The sequence below is a fragment of the Coptis chinensis genome, chromosome 7 (genome assembly GCF_015680905.1).
Source record: "Coptis chinensis isolate HL-2020 chromosome 7, ASM1568090v1, whole genome shotgun sequence".
Lineage (NCBI taxonomy): Eukaryota > Viridiplantae > Streptophyta > Magnoliopsida > Ranunculales > Ranunculaceae > Coptis > Coptis chinensis.
This window is the reverse complement of record NC_141462.1, coordinates 25,932,540-25,956,045: the sequence shown is the minus strand read 5'-3', so window position 1 is coordinate 25,956,045 and position 23,506 is coordinate 25,932,540. Positions and strand designations below refer to the sequence as shown.

General features: G+C 35.7%; 3 protein-coding genes across 5 annotated transcripts; 2 read left to right on the top strand and 1 right to left on the bottom strand.

The window, feature by feature from the left end:
• The first annotated feature begins 3,962 nt into the window (after positions 1-3,962).
• Positions 3,963-4,784, top strand: LOC147486827 (uncharacterized). The gene has a single exon (XM_086573862.1). It carries the CDS (start codon positions 3,963-3,965, stop codon positions 4,782-4,784), a length of 822 nt encoding a protein of 273 aa, XP_086429988.1.
• Positions 4,785-4,932: 148 nt separating this feature from the next.
• On the top strand, positions 4,933-5,844 carry LOC147486826 (uncharacterized). The gene is made up of 2 exons (XM_086573861.1): positions 4,933-5,359; positions 5,510-5,844. The coding sequence occupies exons 1-2, from the start codon at positions 4,933-4,935 to the stop codon at positions 5,842-5,844; spliced, it is 762 nt and encodes a 253-aa protein (XP_086429987.1).
• Positions 5,845-15,986: 10,142 nt separating this feature from the next.
• Positions 15,987-21,036, bottom strand: SDIR1 (RING/U-box superfamily protein). 3 transcript variants are annotated; one of them, XM_086569962.1, is made up of 9 exons: positions 20,776-21,036; positions 19,792-19,965; positions 19,623-19,677; positions 19,484-19,536; positions 19,141-19,369; positions 18,925-19,039; positions 18,737-18,785; positions 16,605-16,739; positions 15,987-16,324 (listed from the first exon to the last, which is right to left on the bottom strand). In XM_086569962.1, exons 2-9 carry the CDS (start codon positions 19,867-19,869, stop codon positions 16,199-16,201), a joined length of 840 nt encoding a protein of 279 aa, XP_086426088.1. In that variant the 5' UTR covers positions 19,870-19,965; positions 20,776-21,036; the 3' UTR covers positions 15,987-16,198. The 3 variants fall into 3 exon arrangements, with proteins under 3 accessions (XP_086426088.1, XP_086426089.1, XP_086426090.1); XM_086569963.1 differs by having other exon boundaries at positions 19,792-19,919; positions 20,776-20,995; XM_086569964.1 differs by having other exon boundaries at positions 16,605-16,730; positions 20,776-20,987.
• Between the last annotated feature and the right edge of the window lie 2,470 nt (positions 21,037-23,506).

Here is a 23,506-nt window from a genome sequence, read left to right as displayed (position 1 = left end):
CAATAGATCTGCTATTGCATTGGCAAAGAACCCCGTGTTACATGGAAGGACTAAGCACATCGATACTCGTTTTCATTTTATTCGGGAGCAAGTGAAGAATAACGACATCGAATTGGTTTCTGTCAAGACACAAGATCAGGCTGCAAACATTTTCAGAAAACCCCTCAAAACTGATGTTTTCAACAAGTTGAATAACATGTTGGGAGTGGTTGATGGAAGAGAATTTGGTTTAGGAGGGGATGTTGGAAAATAAAGCAAATTCAGTGTATAATTGCTTCTATAACCTAGTATTAATGAGTGCATGTATCTAGTAGTAAATGAATGTACCTAAGTAATCTAAGAGTCATTCATGAATCTAGATATTTCTAAGTCCCTATATATACCTATATAAGTCTGTCATTTTAAAAATACAGTGAAGTTTAAGTAATTAGAGAGTGCTAGTTTGTGTGCGCTGCTCTTGTTTTGTTAGTGAGTAATCACAAACTCACCTCACTTCCAACACGACATGCATGACAACTGCTCATAGCACCCCCAGACATACAAATAGGCACCCACTTATCAAGATCAGTTCAACACTAATGACTCATCACCTGACACACTCATCATTGCTACCATTAGCATTAGGTTATAGGTGGCACCACTGTAGCACTTTTACCATCATTACATTCTTATCAGCATTATTGTCATGGGTAAATAATCGTCAATCCGATATTCCAGCCCGAATATCGTAACTAACTCAAAATATCGACATAACTGTCGGTATCTTGCACATAAGTTTATGATTACAGGAACAAGCGAGAAAAGGAAGGAGAAGAAGGAGAATGGGCATGCTTCAGGATAGGATTTGGCACCACTATAGCTGGAGGAATATATAAAACGATAATCAAGAGAAAGAAAGGGGATTCGATTCATTACAAAAATACTTGTAAAACCAGAGCGAAACAGAGAGAGAGCGACTTTGTAACCACTATTAATGATGAATACTAAAGCTTGAGTTTCATTTTTTTCCTATTATCAATTCAATCCAAACCTATTCAATTCATAGCTGATCTTAGAAGAAGATACTTGATCACTACATTGGCGCAACCTCGATTCGTAAATTGGCAGATGATGTAAGTAGAAACCCGTTGAAAAAGGAAGTAGAGAGGGTGCCATTACCTCCAAAATTCAAGAATCCAAACTTCACCCAGTATGATGGGAGCCCCCATGGACCATCTCTTTAGCTATCGACACCAGTTCTTAATATATCACGGAACAGAGTATTGGGATTCCATACTATGTCGATCAATTTCTTCGAGCCTTAAAGGCAAAGCATTGAAGTGGTTTTGTACAATACTTGAGGGGACCATTTCATGTTTTCATGAAATCGAAGAAAGATTCCTCACCAATTATGGTCATCAAAGGGTGAAGCCGAAACAGGTGTCGGTTCTATTCTAGCTGAAACAAGGGAAAAATGAGTCTTTGAAGGATTTCTTGGCGAGATTCAAGACCAAAACTTAATCGGTCGAGAGGCTCGATGAGTTTGAAATGACAGTTGTCATGGCTTTCCAAACAGGTGTGATACCTGAATCATATATGCACAAATATCTCTTGCGAAAAGAAATTAAAAGTCTACAAGAGTTGTATGACAAAGCTGAAAGAGATATTAGAGTGGAAGAAAGGATAAATGCAGCCACTGTGCAAACTGTATTGCAAGTGTCGGAGACAGGAAAGAGAGACAAAGATATTGGAGATCGACACAAGAGTCGAGATCCCTCGAGGTCAGATAACAAAAGACCTCAGGAGCATTATACAAATCGGGATAATCAACCACAACAAAGAAGGAAATATGAGAGGACACTAAAAAAAGACCTAGATCCCAGTAATTTTATCGCCATCAATTCCACACCGGAAGATATATTAAGGAGGATCGCAAAAGAAGATTTCGTGACCTGGCCAAAATACACTCTCAGGGAGATGAAAGGCAAGCCTTACTGTCAATTCCACAAGATTGAGAACCATGAGACAATCAAATAGATGCTTGCAATTATTAAAAGAAATTGATAGACTAATGAAGGATAAGTTGCGAGAATTTAGGGCTAATGTCAGACCCGCAGAAATAGCAACAATACACGATAAACCCCTTGGAGTAATAAATATGATCTACAAAGGGGAAATACCATAGAAGAAAATCATGAGAGATAAAATAAGAAAGATTTCAACGGTAAAAGAAGTGCTCGAGGTCAATGTTGAGTCTGTTCCAGTAAGTCAGAGTCTGGTATCGACTAGTATCCCAGGAGCAATTATGTTCGTACCAGATGACCTGTCTAAGGTGATGTTGTCGCATGATAATGCATTATCACTTTGCATATCTCTGGATATGATATGCAAAAGATACTCGTGGATTGTGGTAGTTCTGTGAATATTTTATTTTGGAAAGCATTCACAGGAATTGGTCTCGATGAGACTCATCTAAAGCCATCACAATTCAGTTTCTTTGGGTTTAATGGAAGCTCTACCAAGCCCATGGGGAAAATAAAATTGCTAGTTCGAGCGGGACCTCAGATAGTGATGATGAAGTTTGTGGTCATAAAGTATCACTCCGACCACAATGCAATACTTGGTAGAAAGTGGATACACGATATGCGTGCTGTCCCAAGTACATTCTACCAGATAATTAGATTTCCCACTATGTATGACTTGCACGAAATTAGGGGGGATCAGTCGGGGTCAGAAAAGTATAATTGCGTCATTGTAAAGGGGATGATGAAGGAAAAAAGCCAATACACTGGGGGCGTCTTAGAAAGTTCTAAGTAGCAGTTACAGCAAGCTTTACCTACCGACACGAATATGTAGATACATGAGCAGGTAAATTTCACACAAGAGCTAAAGCAAAATGAAGAACCTTGGGAAAGAAAAACAATATAAGCGGTGGAAAAAATTGATATTGGTACGGGAGAAAGTGAGCGTCATACGTTCATTGGTACAGAAATGTCTGCCACTATAAGAAATGAGTTGATGGTCTTTTTGAAAGAGAATCAGGATGTTTTTGCATGGTCAATGTTGGACCTCACCGGTATTGACCCAACTATATGTTCACACAAGTTGAATATGGAAGAAAATGCAAATCTAATCCATCAAAAGCATTAAAAGGCTAGACCAATGTACGAAGAAGCGGTGCAAGCCAAGATACAAAAGATGTTAAATAATGGCATAATTAGAGAAGTGGATCATTCTTAATGGGTGGCGAACATAGTTGTAGTGCCCAAGAAGGATGGTAGAGTTTGAATTTGCGTCGACTTTATCGATGTAAATAAGAAGTGTCCTAAAGATCATTATCCGATGCCAAGGATAGATGAGTTGGTTGACTAAATAGCTGGTTTCGAATTAATCAGTTTCTGCGATGGATATTCAAAATATTTTCAAATTCTAATGGCTATTATAGATCAACTCAAAACAGCGTTCGTCGTTAATGGAGGTATATACTGTTTCATCAGAATGCCATTTCGGTTGAAAAATGTTGGAGCTACTTATCAAAGGTTAGTGGAGAAAATGTTTAAGAAGCTCATAAAACAAATTGTCGAAGTTTATATCGACGATATGGTTATAAAGTCCAAGAAAGCTGAAGATTATGTGAAGGACCTCGATACTGTATTTCGAATATTGCGAGAATTTAATATGAAGCTTAACCTAGAGAAGTGTACTTTCGGGGTCAGCTCTGGAAAATTATTGGGGTATATTGTTACCAAGCGAGGCATTGACGCTAATCCTGATCAGATACGAGCACTTCAGAAATGCCATCTCTAACAACTAGAAAGCAGATACAAAGGCTGACTGGAAGAATAGCTGCGCTCAATAGATTTATATCCAGAACCTTTGATCGATGTAAGCCGCTTTTCAAGTTGCTTAAAAAGAATACTAAATTATGTTGGAATGAAGAATGTGAAGAAGTATTTTATGAATTAAAGAAATATCTACAAGAAATGCCGACGCTTACAAAGCTAGATGAGGGAGAAAGTCTGTTTCTCTATTTGGTTGTGTCAGAATTTGCTATAAGTTCGGTATTGGTAAAAGTTAAAAAGTATGTTGAAAGACCAGTGTATTTTCAAAGCAAAACAATGCTTGAGGCAGAGACACGATATTTGACACTGGAGAAATATGCTTTGGCGCTTTTATTCTCATCTCAGAGGCTGAAACTGCATTTTCAATCACACTCTGTGATAGTTATGATGAATCTACCATTAAAGCTGACTCTAGCGAAAACTGCCAAATCAGGAAGAATGTCGAAATGGTCAGTACTAATAAACGAATTTGGTGTTGAATACCGAAACCGAGTATCAGAGAAAATTCAGGTACTGGCCGACTTCTTAGCTGATTTTCCATGTGAGGATGCTAGTTGGGGCATGGAAGAAGAAGAGTTCTCAACGCTGCAAAAGCCTGAGGATATTATCGATACAGATGATCCATGGCCTAGAACAAATGGTTGGAAACTATTTGTCGATGGATTATCTGGGAGTAAGGGATGTGGCATCGGGGTTGTATTGGTTACACCCAAAAATCAAAGGCTCGAAACAGCAGTAACGTTAGGATTCCATGCATCGAACAATGAGGCTGAGTACGAAACATTAATCACCGGACTCGAGATGTCTAAATCTCTCAAAGTGAAAGAATTATCAATTTTTAGTGACTCAATGCTCATTGTCAACCAGATTAATGGAGGATATTCAGCAAAATGTGATAACATGGTGGATTACTTGAGTTTTATAAAAACTAAGTTGAGGGACTTTAGTAAAATATGGCTTTAGCACCTCAATAGAAATGAAAAAAGGCATGCAGACGCCCTAGCTTATTTGCCAGTGATGCCACACTTTGCACATCGGCATCCAGGAGAGGCCAAACATCGATGTCGACGAACCAGAGGTTATGGAAATTGACACACTGGGGGCGTCATAGATGGAAGCATATATATCATATTTACTTAAGGGTAAAATACCTGAGGACAAAAATGAAGCCAGAAGAATCAAGTCTGGAGCACAAAGATATGTATTGATTGATAATGAGCTATATCAAAACAATCCAGGAGGTCCGCATCTGAAATGTATATCACACGAGGATGCAGATTTAATCATTGCAGAACTCCACGAAGGAGAATGTGGAAACCATTCAGCTGGAGGATCATTGGCAAATAAAATCACGAGGCAAGGATATTTTTGGCCCCAGATGTGCAGAGATTGTCTTCGTTATGCTAAAAAGTGCATGCAATGCCAAATACATGGAAATGTTATACATGTTCTAGCTGAAGAGTTGTACTGTGTATCGAACCCATGGCCTTTTGCGCTATGGGGCATGGATATTGTCGGTCCTCTAGCACTTGGAAGAGGTAAAAGACGATTCATGCTCGCGGTCATAGACTATTTCACCAAGTAGGTAGAGGTCATAGCCTTACAACACATAAAGGAGCAAGATGTGATAAATTTTCTTTTCGAAAGAGTAATATGTCGATACGGGTTGCCATATGCCATTATATCAGATAACAGGCCACAGTTCGAAGGGGGAAAAGTAAAAGCTTTTTTGGAATCATACAAGGTGAAGCATTTCACATCTGCGCCATATTATGCTCAAGGTAACAGGCAAGCAGAAGCAACAAATAAAACCATTATGGATAATATCAAGAAAAAGTTGGAAGACAAGAAAGGTCTCTGGGTGGATGAATTAAACAATGTTCTATGGGCTTATAGAACGACAACTCGAACTGCCACGGGTGAATCTCCTTTTACATTAGCTTATGGCATGGAAGCAGTAACTCCATCAAAAAATGGTGGTATTGACATCCAGAACCAAAGTTTTAATGAATGGCCAAAATAATGAAGTAATGGCAGCAGAAATCCTAAATCTAGAGGAAACAAGATATCAAACAAGATTAAGGCTCGACACATACCATCGGCAGCTCAGAAAAGCTTTCAACAAAAAAGTGAGAGAAAGACATTTTCAAGAAGGTGATTTGGTCTTGAAAATGGTTACTCAAGCAACTAAAGAGAAAAGGGCTGGCAAACTAGCAGCAAGCTGGGATGGGCCTTACATCATTCACAAAGTGGGAATCAATGGAGCTTACTACTTAAAAACGGCTGAAGGTGTAATATTACCAAAGCCTCAAAATATAAGCAATTTGAAAGCATTTTATCAATAAAGAATACTTCTAAGTATCATGATGTATTTTTCAAAGTTATGCATTCAATAAAGAGATTGATCAGTTCAAAAGCAATATCTATACAAATATCGCAGATCCTCGTATCTCTAGAATTATATATTGATAACAGGTCAAACAAAAATCCTAGTGATCTGTAGATCCTCATCTCGATACCAGGTCAAAAAATCCAGTTCTTGGCAGCAATGTCGAGTTCGAGTAAAAAAATCCAGTTCTTGTCAAACATGTTAATTTCAGGTAAAAAAATCCAGTTCTTGGCAGCAATGTCGAGTTTGGGTAAAAAATCCAGTTCTTGACAGCAATGTCGAGTTCGAGTAAAAAAATCCAGTTCTAGACAACAATGTCGAGTTCGGGTAAAAAAATCCTGGTATTAGCAAAAATGTCAATATGAGGTCAAGATCGTGATAAAAATCCTCGTATTGACAGAAATGTCGATATCACATCAAGATCGTGATGAAAGTCTTAGTATATGTGGTATCGTATGCTCGATACCAAGTCAAAGAAAAAGGAGGTAGACGGTTAAAGTATGTAACAATAAGAGATATTTTCTTTCTCATTTTTTGGTTATAAATATGTCAGGGGAATAGTATCGAATTTAAAATTTGTTCTTTTTAAATAATTGCAAATGCCATTTGATAGAGTTGCACTGAAAATTTTGTGTTTAAGCAAAAGTAGTGTGATAATAATTCATTAAAAAGGGACAACATAAGCAAAATAAGGTTGTTACACATCGAATGTAAAACTAAATAACATAAAGAAAAACATTAATTTTCATCTTTATTGTCATCCTCATCTTCATCTTCATCTCCATCCTCATCATCACCATCATCCTCGTCATCACCATCAATCGAAGACCTATTATTACTTTTTTCATAACAATATGGGTCTCGAAGCCATTCATCTTCATATTCTTCTTCTTCTTTGTCTTCTTCTATTTGTTGTTGTTCTTCTTCTTCTTCATGCTCTTCTTCATCATCTGAATACTCGGTGGTAGGACAGCCTGACCAATGAGGTCAGTCTAAGAGAACCATGAAAACAGCAAGAATAGTAAGGAAGATTGAGATAAGCGACATTTTTTTTAGGTTTGGTGTTTTCAGTAAGAGGTACAAAAGATGGTTTATAATCAGCAGATGAAGGTCTTTTTATAGTAGTAAAAAATTATAAAAATGAGGAAAGTTAATGGTGATTAGCAAAAAAACGAGGAAAATTAATGGTGTTTAGCAAGAAAACGAGAAAAGTTAGTGGTGATTAGCAAGAAAACGAGGAAAGTTAATGATGTTTAACAATAAACGAGGAAAGTTAATGGTGATTACTAAGAAAACGAGGAAAATTAATGAAAAAGTAATGAAAAAATTAATGGTGCACGAGACGGTTTAAGGTTTAAATGATAGTTCACTAAAGTTTAATGGCGTCGTTTAATTCAGTGCATGTTGGGTTTTGAGTTAGATGGTTGAATTTATTTATTGTTGGTAGTATGAGTTTTTTATATTGAGTAAATGTTACAAGTTCATTATCAAATTTGTATTCAAGCAAGGTTACGAGTTCGTATCCTGGTACCAGATCAAAGAAAATATCCTGGTGATCTGTAGATCTTCATCTCGATACCAGGTCAAAAATTATGGATTAAAGACAATGGTATCTATAGAGATATATCGATCTTGAAGATATTATATCAATCGATACTATTTTTAATTGGAGTGATATCGAAAGTCTAAATTCCTTTTCAAAATATTACTAAGTATCAATTGATACTACTTTTAATTGGAGTGGTATCAAAAGTCAAATTTTCTTTTCAAAATATTATTAAATATCAATTGATACTGCTTTTAATTGGAGTGGTATCGAAACTCGATTTTTTTTTTCAAAATATTACTAAGTATCAATTGATACTGCTTTTAATTGGAGTGGTATCGAAAGTCAAATTCTCTTTTCAAAATATTACTAAGTATCAATTGATACTAGGGGTGGGCAATGGGCCGGGTCGGGCTAGCCCGGCCCTAAACATTTAAAGCCTTTCAGTTATTAGGGCCGGGCCAGCCCGGCCTTAAAGTCCCCATAGGGCCGGGTCAGGCCGGGTCATAAGTTTAAATTTTAAGCCCTGACCCTACCCTAAGCCCCTTTAACAGTTTAGGGCCGGGCCTATATATTTTCTTTTTTTTACTGCATCAGTTTTAAAACTCATTTATATTACAAAAAAATTTCAAAGATTTGCAAACTCAAAGTCCCACCACTTTGAAATTTGAATAACAACCAATCTAGTAATAATTCTTGATAAGTCCAACAATTTAAAATGCATATCCACAATATAATAAACTGAAGTACATAGAGACTCATATTTATATTTCAAAATTACAGTTAAAATGCACAAGACACATTTTGGAATGAGCTTTCACTGACATAAATCCGTTATTTTTTGTACTCAAATCTCACCAAAATTACATTTAACATTGAAAAACACAAAGACAAATAAGAGTATGGAATGAGTTTTTACTGACGTCAACCTATTTTTCATTAGGCTAGTGCCCAGTGCTCATTATTGTTCTTGGCGACTAGGTTAGACGGGGAGTTGTGTGGTGTACGTGAGTTGTGAGATAGAAACAATTAGGTTTACAAGTTTTTATGATATAAGATAAGTTATTAGAAGTACCCATACGGTAAGTGATAAATTACAAAGGACAGTGTTATTTTAATTGATAATATGTAACAAGGAGTTGGATAGTTTTAGTTGTGTATTTTATAGTGAAATTATAACTAGGGCTTGGTTAGGGTCGGGCCTATGTTTCAGAACCTTAGCCCTGACCCTGCCTTGGAAGGCATTAGGGCCGGGTCGGCCCTGCCCTAAACTCTGTGAGGGCTTTAGTTGTGAGGGCTTTATAAGGCTTAGGGTCGGGTCGGTCAGGGCCGGCTTAAGGTCGTTAGGGCCAAATTCCCACCCCTAATTGATACTGCTTTTAATTGGAGTGGTATTGAAAGTCAAATTTTCTTTTCAAAATATTACTAAGTATCAATTGATACTGCTTTTAATTTGAGTGGTATCGAAATTCAATTTTTTTTTCGAAATATTACTAAGTATCAATTGATACTGCTTTTAATTGGAGTGGTATCGAAAGTCTAATTTTTGATACAAAATATTACTAACTATCAATTGATACTACTTTTAATTAGAGTGGTATCAAAAGTCTAATTTTCTTTTCAAAATATTAGTAAGTATCAATTGATACTACTTTTCAGTGGAGTGGTATTAAAAATTCAAATTTTCTTTTTAGATATGTTTTTAAGTGTCAAAGGCTACTAACATATATATTATAAATATAAACAAACCAAAAAGAGCAAAATAGATCTATTTCATATGTCGAAGGAAGTTTAAGAAAATAAGGCAAAATAGATAGCTCATTGTATCAATATTATAAATTGGAGCAAATTTCAGCTCATGGTGGAGTCTTTGGGATGACTGAGAACATTGCATCTGGCCTCGAGATCTAAGTCAACACCAGCAAGCATATCGATTCCCTCTAGAGTAAATGGATCAAGACGAAATGTGTCAAGAATGAGAGATGGGGTAGCCATAGTCTCGGTGGGGTTAGTTTTTTCCACATCATCTTCATTGCTGGTTTTCTCAATCTCATTAGCCTCGGCTACAGTGGTATCAGTTAGGACATCGAGGGCAGCTTCAGACGGAATATCGCTCTCATCATCAGACTCAAGGTTATACTGAGTATAATAACATTGGCAGGAAGGTATTGTTTGAAACTATTCATAGTAGAAACACAATAATTCATATTGTGATCAGCTTCAATCAGCTCGAGATCGGCCTTTGCTATTTCGGCCACGAGTTCAGCTTTCTCTTTCTCAAAATTTATCCTTTCTTGTTTGAGTTTCGCTTCCATATCGGCATAAGAGCGCTTTAATCCCTCAATCAATTTGGTATTCTCGTCAATAAATGTCTTCAGATTGGCATTCGCAGTTTGACTCAGCAGCTTCGGAAGTGTTGAGTTTGGTGATAGTGAGAGCGTGGTTTTTCTTTTCTTCTTCAAAAAAGTATTGAAGTTGTTCTTTGTCTTTTTTCAATTTTTCATTATCTTCCCTAAGAAGGTGGAGTGAAGTCATATTGTTCTCAAACTGACTGACCACAGCAACTTTAGCCTGAAATCAAGAATACAACAGATTAATACATTATAAATAATGGGCAAACCGTTATAAGAGTAAGGCCAAAGGTATATACTTACTTTTTTTAGGGAAGAACACAAAATGTGAAATCGTTCAGTAATGGGAATTTCATCCATCGCTGATCGATCTCGAGGAAGAATCGTGTTCATAACTAGAGCTTCTCCGAGTCTAGGTGTCGGAGGATCATAAAATAGATAAGAAGATTTTAGAACCCTTTTCTTGTTACGAAGGATAAAATCAGCCACAAAAACTTCATATGAAGAAGAAGAACCAGGAACAGTGGATGGAGCAGTGGGTTGAATAATGGTTGGAACAGCTGAAGATTTCGAGGGCACAGAGGCAAGTGCAGTAGTGGTGGTAGTTTTCGCAGTCTTAGATACCTTCGTAGGTGGTAACACTTCAGTGGTACAAGGTTCTTTTCTTTTCTTTTGATGAAGTCCAATATCAACATGTTTTTCTTTGGAAGGAATTGAAGCATGGGAGGAACCCTGTTGATTTTTTCAAGTTCAGAAACTTGTTGGTGGATTTGTCTTGATCACGAGAAATGCGAGATACCATATCTGTGTACAATAAGCAGTGGTGATCAAATACATCTTGTAAAAGTGGATAATTATAGAAGTCTAGAACTTCTTGTTTAATTTTGGGAAAAAGATCGTCAGTCATATTAAAACCATTAATTATATAATCAAAATAACATCGAGGAGTGTTATCAGGCAATTCATAAGAAGCAAAAGTTTTTCTAAATCCTTTTTCATAAGAACAAGGTCGTAATAAACATGGAGCAGCTTGGGAAGGTACAACAGTTTGGGGAGGTGAAGGATCTTGATCTCTAAGCACATTACTCTTTAAGGTATATAAAGGAGTGACATAATTGTTGACATCTTGTAACTCGACATTCGAGGCTGGATTTCCATATTGATCAGCACCAGTTCTAGCAGTTATTTCTTCATCAGTGCCTTTCAGAAGCTCCATTACTCTAGTAGATTCTCCACGACTTCTCAAAGTCACAGGTTTTAGTACTGAAACAAGGGCACAAGGGTAGGCCAATCAGATAAAAGGTCCAAGATGGAGTATTGAAATTTTGTTTCAAGAGATGGGGTCATAGATAACGTACTTCTAAGATTAAAAACATGGTGTACCAATGAGGGAACAGCGACAGAAGCAGATGACTCCCATTGACCAGACATAATGAGAGGATAGAGTGGCCATCTAAAGTCACTATCTCAATTCACTCTTATGATACCCTGTCGGTTATTTCGTTTCTTGGGATAAAAATAACCACTAGGCTCATTTAAACTGTTTTTGTTTTTTTCAGTACGTTCGACAAAGGTATAGTAGGTTTGAATGTCGATAAGCCGGATTTTTTGGGATCTCCGCATATCAGGTTTGAGATGCGCATTTATAATAGTTACAAATGTACATCAATCTCCAAAAATTGCTCGTGCCTTGGCTAGGAGAGATGGTCAAACGGTTTAGTATCTCTCGATCGAGGTCAGTCAAAGGGAGTCGCAAACCAGCAGCTAGTTGCCCAACAGTGATGATGATTAACTGGTGATAAGAGCCTAAAAATGTAGTTTCAACCCCTTAATAGTATTATATTTAGGCCAATTATATTTATAATAAATAAGAGTTAGTAATGTTTACGTGTTTTTGTGTATTTAAGGTCTTTGAATCAATTATGTGAAGAAATACGTTACTTTTGCAAGAGAAATGAGTCAAATTGCTTGCTAGAGAAATTATATGATTAAAGCCCAAGTTTTAAGGAGAAAAAGTATTTTTAAAGCCTAGTCAAAGCTGAAAAGTCAAAGTTAATGCGGGTAAAAAAAGAGCAAAAAAGTCAATATAACTTCTGCAGGCTGTATCTTTGGACTCATACCTTGGAATTAGGCCTATTATATGTCAAACCGACCGGCTTGGAAAGTGCTTTCTAATGGTCCAAGCCTTAACTCAATCAAAGCAGTAAAAGTGGACAAATAGGGTGTTACAGTAAATTCCTGCAGAGAAACCCTTTTTGGACTTAAGTAATTAGGTTTTGGGCTTGATTTTGTGGCCCAAAACACAGCTCCAAAGCCCATGCACGAAATTGTAAACCTAACCCTCTCCTATATAATAAAGGGTTAAGGCTAAACAAAACTTGGCTACTCCCCTCTTTAGTTTAGTTGTAAATTATGGTTCTTTCTCTCTTTCTCTCCCATTTCTTTAGTTTAGTATAGTTTAAGTAATTAGGGTTTATAATTGTTGCCTCCATAAAACCTCCATTAAAATACCTTCAAATTATTATTATTATTCAATTCAATTGCTTTTCTTTCTATTATGTCTTCTTTTCTTTCTTTTGTTCATGATAGTCCCATGAATCAAAGCTAAACTCACATTAGGGGGAGTTTGAATGAAGCTTTGAGGGGACTTGATTTGTTAGTATAGATTTGTTGTTTAGGGTTTCAAGTTTAGTTTTTCTTGACTTAGAGATAAGAAGAGTTTAATCTAAACTAGAGAATAATGAGTTTGCCATGAAAATGAGAACAAGCTTCTCTCATGCTAATTAGTTTATGACTAGAGATAGTATAAAGTAATTAGGGATCATTAAAGGTCTAGTCTTTATATTTTAACCTTGTGTGAGAATATCTAGACTAGGGTTTTCTATACAAATCTATGCTAGCATGTTAAGAAATTAAAAAGTGGATTTCAATCTCTCTCTATTCTTCTCTATATTTTATTCAAGTCATATTCAATTGTTTTAATTAATTTAGTATAATCTAAATTCATATATTTAGTTTTGTAGTATAAATTCGCATCCATAAATATTGCTCTCACCATTGTTTCCTTGTGTTTGATTAGTTGAATTCGTTTAAGTCTAGAGAGTTAAGAGTGGAATGATTCCGTACTCTATGTATTGCATGAATATATATTTGAGAGTAGAAAATAAATAATTGATAACGTAAGAATAGGTTAGAGAAATCTAGTTGTGTTTTTACGTTATATCAACTGGGCATCACCACTTTGGCATTTGGTACCTTTCCTACATCCAACATAGTGTTGAAGAGTGATAGTATCGGGTATCTGATATGCAGCTCTAACTAATGCTAAGTTGGGTTTTTTCAGGAAATGAGGATTTAAACCATCACTCTATATGTTGTTGTCCTCCATAATTTAAACCATCCTCCATGAGGAAATGAGAAATGAAGATACGTTGGGCGCCATGCTAGTTCATCAGTTTCAATCCTTTGCGATGTCGAGGCTGAGGAAGAAGAGTTGGTTCTATCTTCAGACTCAATACCTTCATTCGACATATCGGTATCACTAGAAATAATAAATTTTTATTTGAATTATATCATTCATCGATACTACTATCGCTATACTCAGTACTATTGTATAATATCTTATTTATTATACACATATCGAGTTTTCATGGTGACAATGACGGGTTTCGAGGTGATGATATGTGTCTCAAAAGCATACGTTCTTGACGTCGAAGCCAGGATCATTTCAAGATTGTTCGCCTAAAATTAACACAAGTTTTTCTCCTAGCCATACTGAAACAGATCAAAATATATAATTCAAAAATCTAGTTAGTATAATGGTTGTACAGATAAAACGTTCAAGTACAAACTCTAACCCTAACCCTCTTAATTCAAGAAGAGGAGCAGACGTGATATTAAGGATAAACAGAATAAAGGAAAAGAGATTATGATAGCAAGTAAGCATATTAAAGTTTTATTCTAACTAGCTTGTCAAGTTTGTAGGAAAATCTGATGAAGAGGACAGTGAGTAATTCCAAATTGAAGCTTTTCAGGTTTGTTAATGGTGGTGGGGTTTGAATGTTTCGAGCTTTTTGCGAATACGTGAAGAGAGAGAAAGTGAAGGCGAGTTTTTATATTTGATATTTTGATGTGACTTCTCTGTTCCAACAGTAACCGCTTGATATTTTGAATTTTGAATTTTGAGTATTTCAGATTGATTTTTTGGTTTTTCCCAGTTGTTTCTCATAACATTTAAAATTTCGAGATCGAAATTTGAAAGTTTCAAGAGAGAGCGATGTCGTGGGTTAATATCGTCAACCCGATATTTCAGCCCGAATATCGTAACTAGCTCGAAATATCGACATAATTGTCGGTATATTGCGCATAAGGAAGAAGAAGAAGGAGAATGGACACACGTGAGGATAGGATTGGGCACCACTATAGCTGGAAAACTATATAAAGCGATGATCAAGAGAAAGAAAGAGGATTCGATTAATTACAAAATTACTTGTAAAACCAGAGCAAAACAGAGAGAAAGAGAAAGACTTTGTAACCACCATTAATGATGAATACTAAAGCTTGAGTTTCATTTTTTTCCTATTATCAATTCAATCCAAACCTATTCAATTCATAGCTGATCTTAGAATAAGATACTTGATCACTACAATTACACCCTATGCCAACTCAGATAAACCTACACACATACAACCACTACCCACATGTTTCTCATAGACACATGCCCTTCATCTCGACCGCACATCTGTACTTCTCAGTACACGTGTGCATCTGATACATACTCTCAATGACTATAAAATTAAGCTACCTACAAAACTACATTGGTTTGATTCCAGTTCCCAAATTCTCGAGGCAATATTCCCTCAACTGGATATGTAGTCATCTTCCACCTCATGAAGAGCAGCCACTTCCACTACCAATAACCATCCCTTTCTTCATCCCAACTTAAGAGCTAAGAGCTAAGAATTAAGACTTATATTATTGATATAAATTTATACATTTACACATAGTTATAATGAAGCTGGAAGAAATGTGTTTGGAGTCTGCCATCGAATTCTCTCCAATATTTCTACGTATTTTGCGTCTCCTCTATGATGAAGATATTGTATCAGAAGCCGCGATTATGGCATGGGCGTCAAAGGAAGAAGGTGCTGATGAATCAGACAGAATTTTTCTTCAGCGGTCAGAGCCATTCATTAAGCGGTTAAAAAAGAGGCGCCTGAAGAAGACTGAAGAGCAGGCTTAGGCTGAACTGACATTTGTGAAGTGCACGTATATGAGTTACTAGTTAACTTACAGAGTAAACCATAAACACATTTGTATGTTGAAATAGCTGGCATCAGTTATTGGGAAGTTCAGATTCCTTCATGGTGTTAGTTCTCTACTTCTCTGTCTTCCTTTCTTTCGTTTTTCACAAAAACTCACTCATCTTAAATCCTGAGAGAAACATGAGTGAGTATTTGTTGGAACCTGACACGGAATATGAACTTTTTTGTTTCAATTGATTTATTCATTCGTTGTCAAATAAAGAGGTGATTTGCTTTGTAAATGACAGTGCCCCACTAACCATGCACATGACGACCAGATAAGCGCACAGTCAAAATCACGTTGCCCGAATGATTTCCGATAGAAAAGAATCATTTCCTGTACAGTTGATGTTCCGTACAAATGAGAATTTGGATATGCTTTCACTCTAACAGACCATCCAGCTTCAACGAACGTACAGGTCCCAATTTCTGTCTTTCCTATATAACAGAGCTGGACATGGCACCCCTATAAACTCCAATTCTTGTCTAACAATAAACACACAGCTGTTTTTGTATCACACGTCATCTGTTTTTGTATCACGCCTTATGGTAATTGACTTATATCCAAATAATGCCTTGCAAATAAAATCCATATGATTTGTGACTTTGTGTATTAAAAACCTTCTCTTAAATATCTTGATCTGTGTTCAGTGTGAACATCTGACACGTATATAACATCCATCCGACTCTCCCCAATCTTAAGGATTGGTTACAGATTACACGTCTTGATCTACGTACTACATACATACATATAAATAACTCGACCTGCATTCAAAATGCCAGAGCGTTTACACCATGTAGGAAGCATCCATTCCACTCTCTCCGTTTTCCTGCCACGCTGAACCTACTCGAAATTTACAGACGGGGCAAGTCCCTTGTTGTCGTAGCCACGGGTCAATACAATTTGCGTGGAACTGCAAAATAGGGAAAAATTAAGTTACTATGCTAATACCATTGGTTTTTTTTCTTTTCCTACTTGAAAACTTCACTGACAATGTGAAGATGAACTAATGATTATTTCCAGTTACACCTCGTTGTAAGCTTGTTTGACTGAACAATAATGTACAATTTTCATGCAAGATTTAACAAATTAACAAGTGACATCAAACAAAAGCCTCTAATTTTAGAGAAGGGCTCAAATCAGTTATATGTATCCATCAAGCATACAACAAAAGATTGAGACTGTAAGGTAACCTGATGCAAGCATGGTAAGCTCCTGATGAGTTCACCCACATTCACTTGTTCCAAGCAAACACTGCATGTCAGTTCATCTTCTGAGGACTTTACATTTCCATCTTCCCTTGTGATGTCTTGGTTTTTCTGCTTATACTAATCACCAAGGGAAAAAAAATCACTTTAAATTAAGAGTTGTAGTTAAAACCATGACTAACAGTCATCTCATTTGTTCAAGGGGAAAAGATACAAGATATATACATCCAGCCATACTAATTTCTATTTTTTGGTAAAGCCAGCCATACTAACTTCACCAGTAAAAATATAATTACATGATTTTGTTCCATTTTCTGAATTCTGATCATAAGAAAATTCAAATTTCTCAAAGCAGATGTCTCTTGAATTGTTCAATTTTCAAAACAGGCCGGCGGAGGTTAAATCCTAACGATTGGTTGTATGGAAGAGAGACTTGCTGCAGGATATTTCAAGCCTAATAAGGATGGATTGGAATAAAGAATTGAGGTGACTGCAGAGAGGAGAAATTAAAGCCATGTGACCTTGGTTCTAACAACATATATATCTGAACTATTGCCTCTTCTGCTTGGTGTTGCTGAATCTCCGGCCAAGTAGCATGGTCTTCTTCACAAGGGTTTAGAATTTCTGTCTTCCAGTAAATTAAAAAAGACTGATACCGGCTGTTGAAAACGTTGCTAATCTCAATATATTAGCCTGATGTAAAATGACTTTAAGGGAAGAGAAAAGAGAAAGGCTCAACTATTCGGGTGATGTAAAATGACGTGCCAAAACTTTTCAGTCTGAAAATATTCACCTAGAGAATAACACATTATTTCGTATCAACTAAAGTTGCAGTTGCAACCATGGATTGTTGTTGTCATTTGTTCATGGGAAAGGGATACAAGATATTATCTGTGTCATAACATGCAGCGATATTATTTTTAATTCATAAAATTTGATTACATGATTTTGCTCCATTTTCTGATCATAAGAAATTTCAAGTTTTTCAAAGCAGATTTATGATGACTTGTTGGTATTTCAAAATAGATTTACAAAGGTGATATCACCAGAATTGGTTGTCTAATTGAGTAATTGATTTATGAAATCACTTCATGTTCTAAATCTTATGGAAGCATATCTAGGAGGGTAAGGCTCATTATCATTATGTCACCCTCTCTGTAAGTGTAGTTTTAAGTTATTATCAACAAAATGGTACGGATCTGACAAGCCCTCTTTTTTCCCCATTGAGGAGGGGGGGGGGTGGGAATGTCCGACTGCAGAATTGGGCTCTGTTCACATACCAATGAATAATACTCCGTGTATAACTTGCAAAACCGAAAAAACATTATATAAACAGTTCCATCTAACAAAAAAAGCTAAAAGATACAAAAGTGGTCAATTAAACCAATAAAGAAACAATGTAATAGATGCTTCCTATTCCTTGACAGTGGTGACACGTGGTAAGTTGCTATACTAATAATAAAGTGCCATCTGTGGAATTGCATTACAATTCACCTGATACCACCTTTGGTTCCTAGCAAGGCCTGTAGATTCTCTTTTTAGAACAGAATTAGAGCTAATTGAAAATATATAACTAAATTGATAATTCACATAAAGTATGAAGCTAAAGAAATATACATCTTATAAAAGTAGCTTCTGAAAGACAAGTGGAAGCAAAGGCAGTAGCAAAGGGATTGCAATTGATCCGGGAAAAATTAATGTGGAAATGGTGGTACGAACTGAACAGAAGTACTGAAGACACAAAGTTACAATTGACTCCAATGCAATATGAGGTAGATTACTAATAAATGTGAAATACTAAGAAAGAAGAAGATATTAGCATGTTATTAAATGATTTCACTAAGTACTTTTGGATGGGACAAAAAGGGCTTGACTTAAGAGTCATATCTCCTGTTTCGTAGAGTAAAGACTTTCATTTCAAGTTTCCCTATATATGTTCAAATTTCAAAAGCTACCCACTTTTCTCTTTATTGTTATTTTCTTCTTTTTAGGCTTGATATTTGACATTTTGAGGAGCCTGAGGGTGAGGGTGGGGGTGGGGGCAATGAGCATCCTTGCTAAACATTCATCAGCATGTCAAGTCATTTTGTGATAGATAAAACATAAGAAAGGAATACCTCAACTATGGATGAAGAAGATGAGACCTGTTGTCGTGAGGCACCATCACTGTCAACAATCAAGAGAGATTGTAACTTCAGATAATTAAAGTCACGTATTCCAAATAATATTCAATGAAAGAGGAATCTTTATGAAAGCTGAGGAGCAATTATGGAATGCAACAAAGTAAGAGCACAAACAAACTTGCCTTTGTGGGCCAGCAACCTTGTAATTATGAACAGGAAGAGCATTTATCTCTTCCTCGCTCATTGAAGTAGTGTTGGAAGCATTATCCGAATCCAATGCTCTCAGAGTTTCATAATCTGCAGGACATTTCAGCTTCATGAATACAAAGTTCTATATGTCATGATACTCTACAATGAAGGCCTTCAATATTCAAGTATCTATCACAAGACAATCAAACCTAAGTCATCAAATTCCCGGTCAAGAAGTGCAAGCTGGAGCCTGAGACCTTGCAATCTCCCTCTTGTTGCAAAGTCTATAGACGGTGGCATATGTAACCGCAACTCAGTATGACCAAGCAATCCACTAGTTGCCATAACACGAGCTTGGGCCTGAGCTTGAAGTTGCTGGCAAGTTGCATACATCCTTAGGCTTGTGGCCACTAAAAAGACACCAACAACTATCCAAAGCTAAAAGACAAAATCCAAAGAAGACTCCTTCAGTTTCTAGTACCGTAAACATGTTGAAACAATATAAATATAAAGGGTATTGCCCAAATAAATTCAGTGGAGTAGTAAAAATACCAAAAAGTTGGGTGACATCTGGTGTGAGTTTAGTACCATAAAGAGCAAAAGAACTGCATAAACAAAGATGGAGTAAAGTTTTAGCATAAAAGTTAGAAAACGAAAAAAAGAGCGCACACATAGACAAAGACTAAATCACCTGTAACGAGAAAAACCATTGAATTGGCATTAGCTGGACGAGGTGCATGGACACGCTGAAGGAGAAGAATATCAGTAAACTGTGAAACTAAACATCTTACTACTTGGGTAATCTTCAGGAGCTACAGCATACATATTGCTCGAAGTATCTAAATACACTCAAGACATACCATTCCACGCCGTTCAGGAATAAATCCTGGAAATCCACTTTCCAGATCTGCTCTGGTCCCTCGAAAAACAAAACTCATGGTTGTTTACTTGTAAAAAGGCTCTACAAAGAATACTGATCAAGTATCGTCTGCAACATTTCAATTCTTCATTGAGTCAATTCAACTTCAGATACCCTATAGAACAAATTTTAGAATAAAAGGATAGGTTAAATCTAGTTGGACTACTCTGCGTATAGGATTTCAAAAAGAAAATATAAAACTAGTGTTTAAGAATATTATGGGGGGAAAATCTACCCTGACATGCATATGGCCCAAGGAAACAAATGACTCGGAATGGTAAATCATAATATTGCAAAATATATATGGACAATGAAACACAATTCATAGTTACAATGTAGTTTTCGTAGGAAGAAGCTACCATATGACAGGCTTCTAAGTTTCCCCAGACCCCAATTACAATCCCAACTAACTTACTAGGGACATAAGGACACCCCAATTACACATGAAATATTGATACGTAACCACTTTGAAGATAGGAATTGCACAAGCCCAATCCAATAGCTCCTCTTTCATCCTCCACAACCTTGATAAGTTCTCATTTCTCTCCTTCCACAAAGTTCATATAATGGCTCTTAGAAAAAGGTGCGCTATCCACCTCGTCTTATTAGAGAGCGGTAAGGCATATGATCTTGCTATATAAGGCCTCTCTAATTTTAACGGGTGGAATCCATGGCTTGCCCAAGTGAGATGATGGTCACTTTCAAATGTTTCAATACTGTAAATCAGTAAACCACTTGATTTAAACACCAGCCTAGATTCTAATTTTTAACCATCTATGTCTTGCCACTTTATCATATAAATATAACATTGTGCAATCACAACATTTAATTCAAAATCATCTTCGACACACAAAACAATTGACCCCGTAATTACACATTCACCAAACTATTTAATAATTACAAAGTGGTGACGAAATAAACTTACCAACAAAGTCAAAATTCGGTCAACGGGGAAATGAATTGAAGAGACGAAGAGAACATTTGGAAGATTGTTTGTTTAATGTTTCAATGTCCTCTTCGTAACCGAAAAACCTAACTGACAATTTGTTTCGGTTAAATTTGTAGTGGAGTTTATGGTTTGGTACTACTGGGAGTATGATGTTAGAATGCTTTGTGTTATCTGAAAAATATGTTTTTGGTATCTCGATACGGAAAGTTACATTAGACTGTTTTAAAAGTATACCACACTCGTGTAGAATACAGATGCGCATAACTGTATAAGGTACTACAAGTATACAAGCCGTGTAATTAGTCCCCCATAGGTTTTTTTAAGCATAAATTTAGGCCCAAACACATAAATTGGCCAATAATTTCGGTTTTAGGCCTTGACCAATAATTACGGTTTTAGGATAAAAACGGGCTGGCATCAGCATCTATCATTAATAATTTGGCTATAAGGACATTTTCGGGCTGACATCAGCAAGTTATTTTCTATTAATACTAACTAGATTTTGGACCCATTCTGGACCGTTTTTATATAAATTTTTTTCATTTTATTATTATGTATCAAAAATCTTACTTCTAAACTATATTGAAACTCATAAAGTAAATTAATTGATCAAAGTTCCCAGCGCCAATAATTTGTTAGACTAAATAGTTTTTTTTTTATATATCAATGGGCCTTATAGTGTATTAAGATATCCAAATTTTGGGTTGTCTTTTAATTTTCATTTTTTTTAATGGGTTTTATGATAAATGTTGGCTTAATTCTTAGCCCATCAGTATCCTTAACACGTGGTCTCACTTTCACCACTTGTATCTCTAATTTTCACACGTGTATTCTCACTCTCATTTTTTTAAGAAAGCAAATGGGTTAACCTATCTCTCGAGTATCTATCTTCAGTTGACTTTAGCGAAGAAGTAAATCCAGTCATTCTTAAAGGTACTTTTATTTTTCCTAATATCCCTTGAACTCGCTCTCGTTTTTTATAGTTTAATTTCCTAATTTTCTATCGTTAGTTCGTTGCCAAGTTCATGATAAGCTTACTGATGTACATGTAATGTGTAAAGTAAGGTTTTTCATCTGTCACGGAATGGAAATCCAATGCTGAAATTTATAGGTTGTTAGTGAGTAAATTTATAGGTTTTTCATCTCTTGATTGATTTCTAAAGCATTTGTGCTGGGAATGGCTACTCAAAGATTTAAATCTGTCAAAGTATTGATGTATTCTGAGGGGTTTCTTGAGTAGTTGTTTATTTTTCTATTATTCATTAATGATGTGTTCTCATACTTGGACGGATGCCGTTAAATGAATACTTCTTTTTTTGTTAAAAGACTTGCAACTATTTGTAATTAAATTAATAACATTAGTTCTTGTAGATGTCTGAAAATTGTTGTGTCAATTCTTTATACATGTTCCAAGTAATGTGCTATTGTGTCAATTAAATTGTAGCAGCTCTAAGAACGATATTTTTTCTTCTCTTTATGGCTTGGATAGCTCTCTAAGAGTGTGAATCTATATTCATTGCTAAGACAAATCTTCACCCCTTCTAGATTCCAAGTATTTTTACCATATCCCTGAGCAGTACAACAACTGATGCTGCATTATGTAACAAATTTCGCAATACAAAAGAAGCCTCCTATCCAAAAAACCGTCGATTCATAATTCAAAATAAATGCACATCTTAAGCTTTTTATTTATGGGGTCCTCTCTCATCCAATTCCTATTCTATTCCCATAATTAAAGATTTGGAACTCCTGAAACACATATTATTCAACCAAGAGGAAGCATGCCTTCAACACAACGCCATATATATATATATATATATATATATATATATATATATATATATATATATATATATATATATATAAGCTCCTAAAAGGACCTTAAATAAGGACCTTAAATAAGTACCAAATCTAAAACACCCACAACTTCACCTACAAAATGATTTAAACCCTAATCTTTTGTGCATATGATCTACTAACCATAGAGAACATCTCTACAAAAATTCAACTCGTTTGATATCCTCTAACTTATATAAAATTATTTTCCACTTTTGAATATATATATAAAGGTCCAGAAATGTCTAGTTTTTGCATTCATCTTTTGTCAGTGTTAAAAATTATCAAACGAGTTGAATTTTTGTAGAGATGTTCTTTATAGTTAGCAGATCATATGCACAAAAGATTAGGGTTTAAATCATTTTGTAGGTGAAGTTGTGGGTGTATTTTAGATTTGGTACTTATTTAAGGTCCTTTTAGGAGCCAGGCTATATATATATATATATATATATATATATATATATATATATATATATATATATATATATATATATATAGTTTCAATGAAATACGTACGTGATAAAGCACTACTTGATATCTTGGTTGGCTCACTTAGCATAAAGAAGGAAAAAAAATTAGATTAAGAAAAAATTATACGGACTTATAGTTCACGACTTCAAGTATCCACATTTAACCTCTTCCAACAAAATCAATATCATTACAGCTGCCTTCGATAGAACATAATGGACTACAATATATACTACGCTACTATAATATTTAATTTTACAGTTACCAACTTGAATTCTAATTAGCGGCCCAGCCCCTCATTTAAAAAAAAAATATATATGCACCATATCAGCTGCTTTATTATCTCTATGATCACCATCTCTGTTGATTCTTAATCCTTTAAGTGTACCTGGTGTCATCTTAA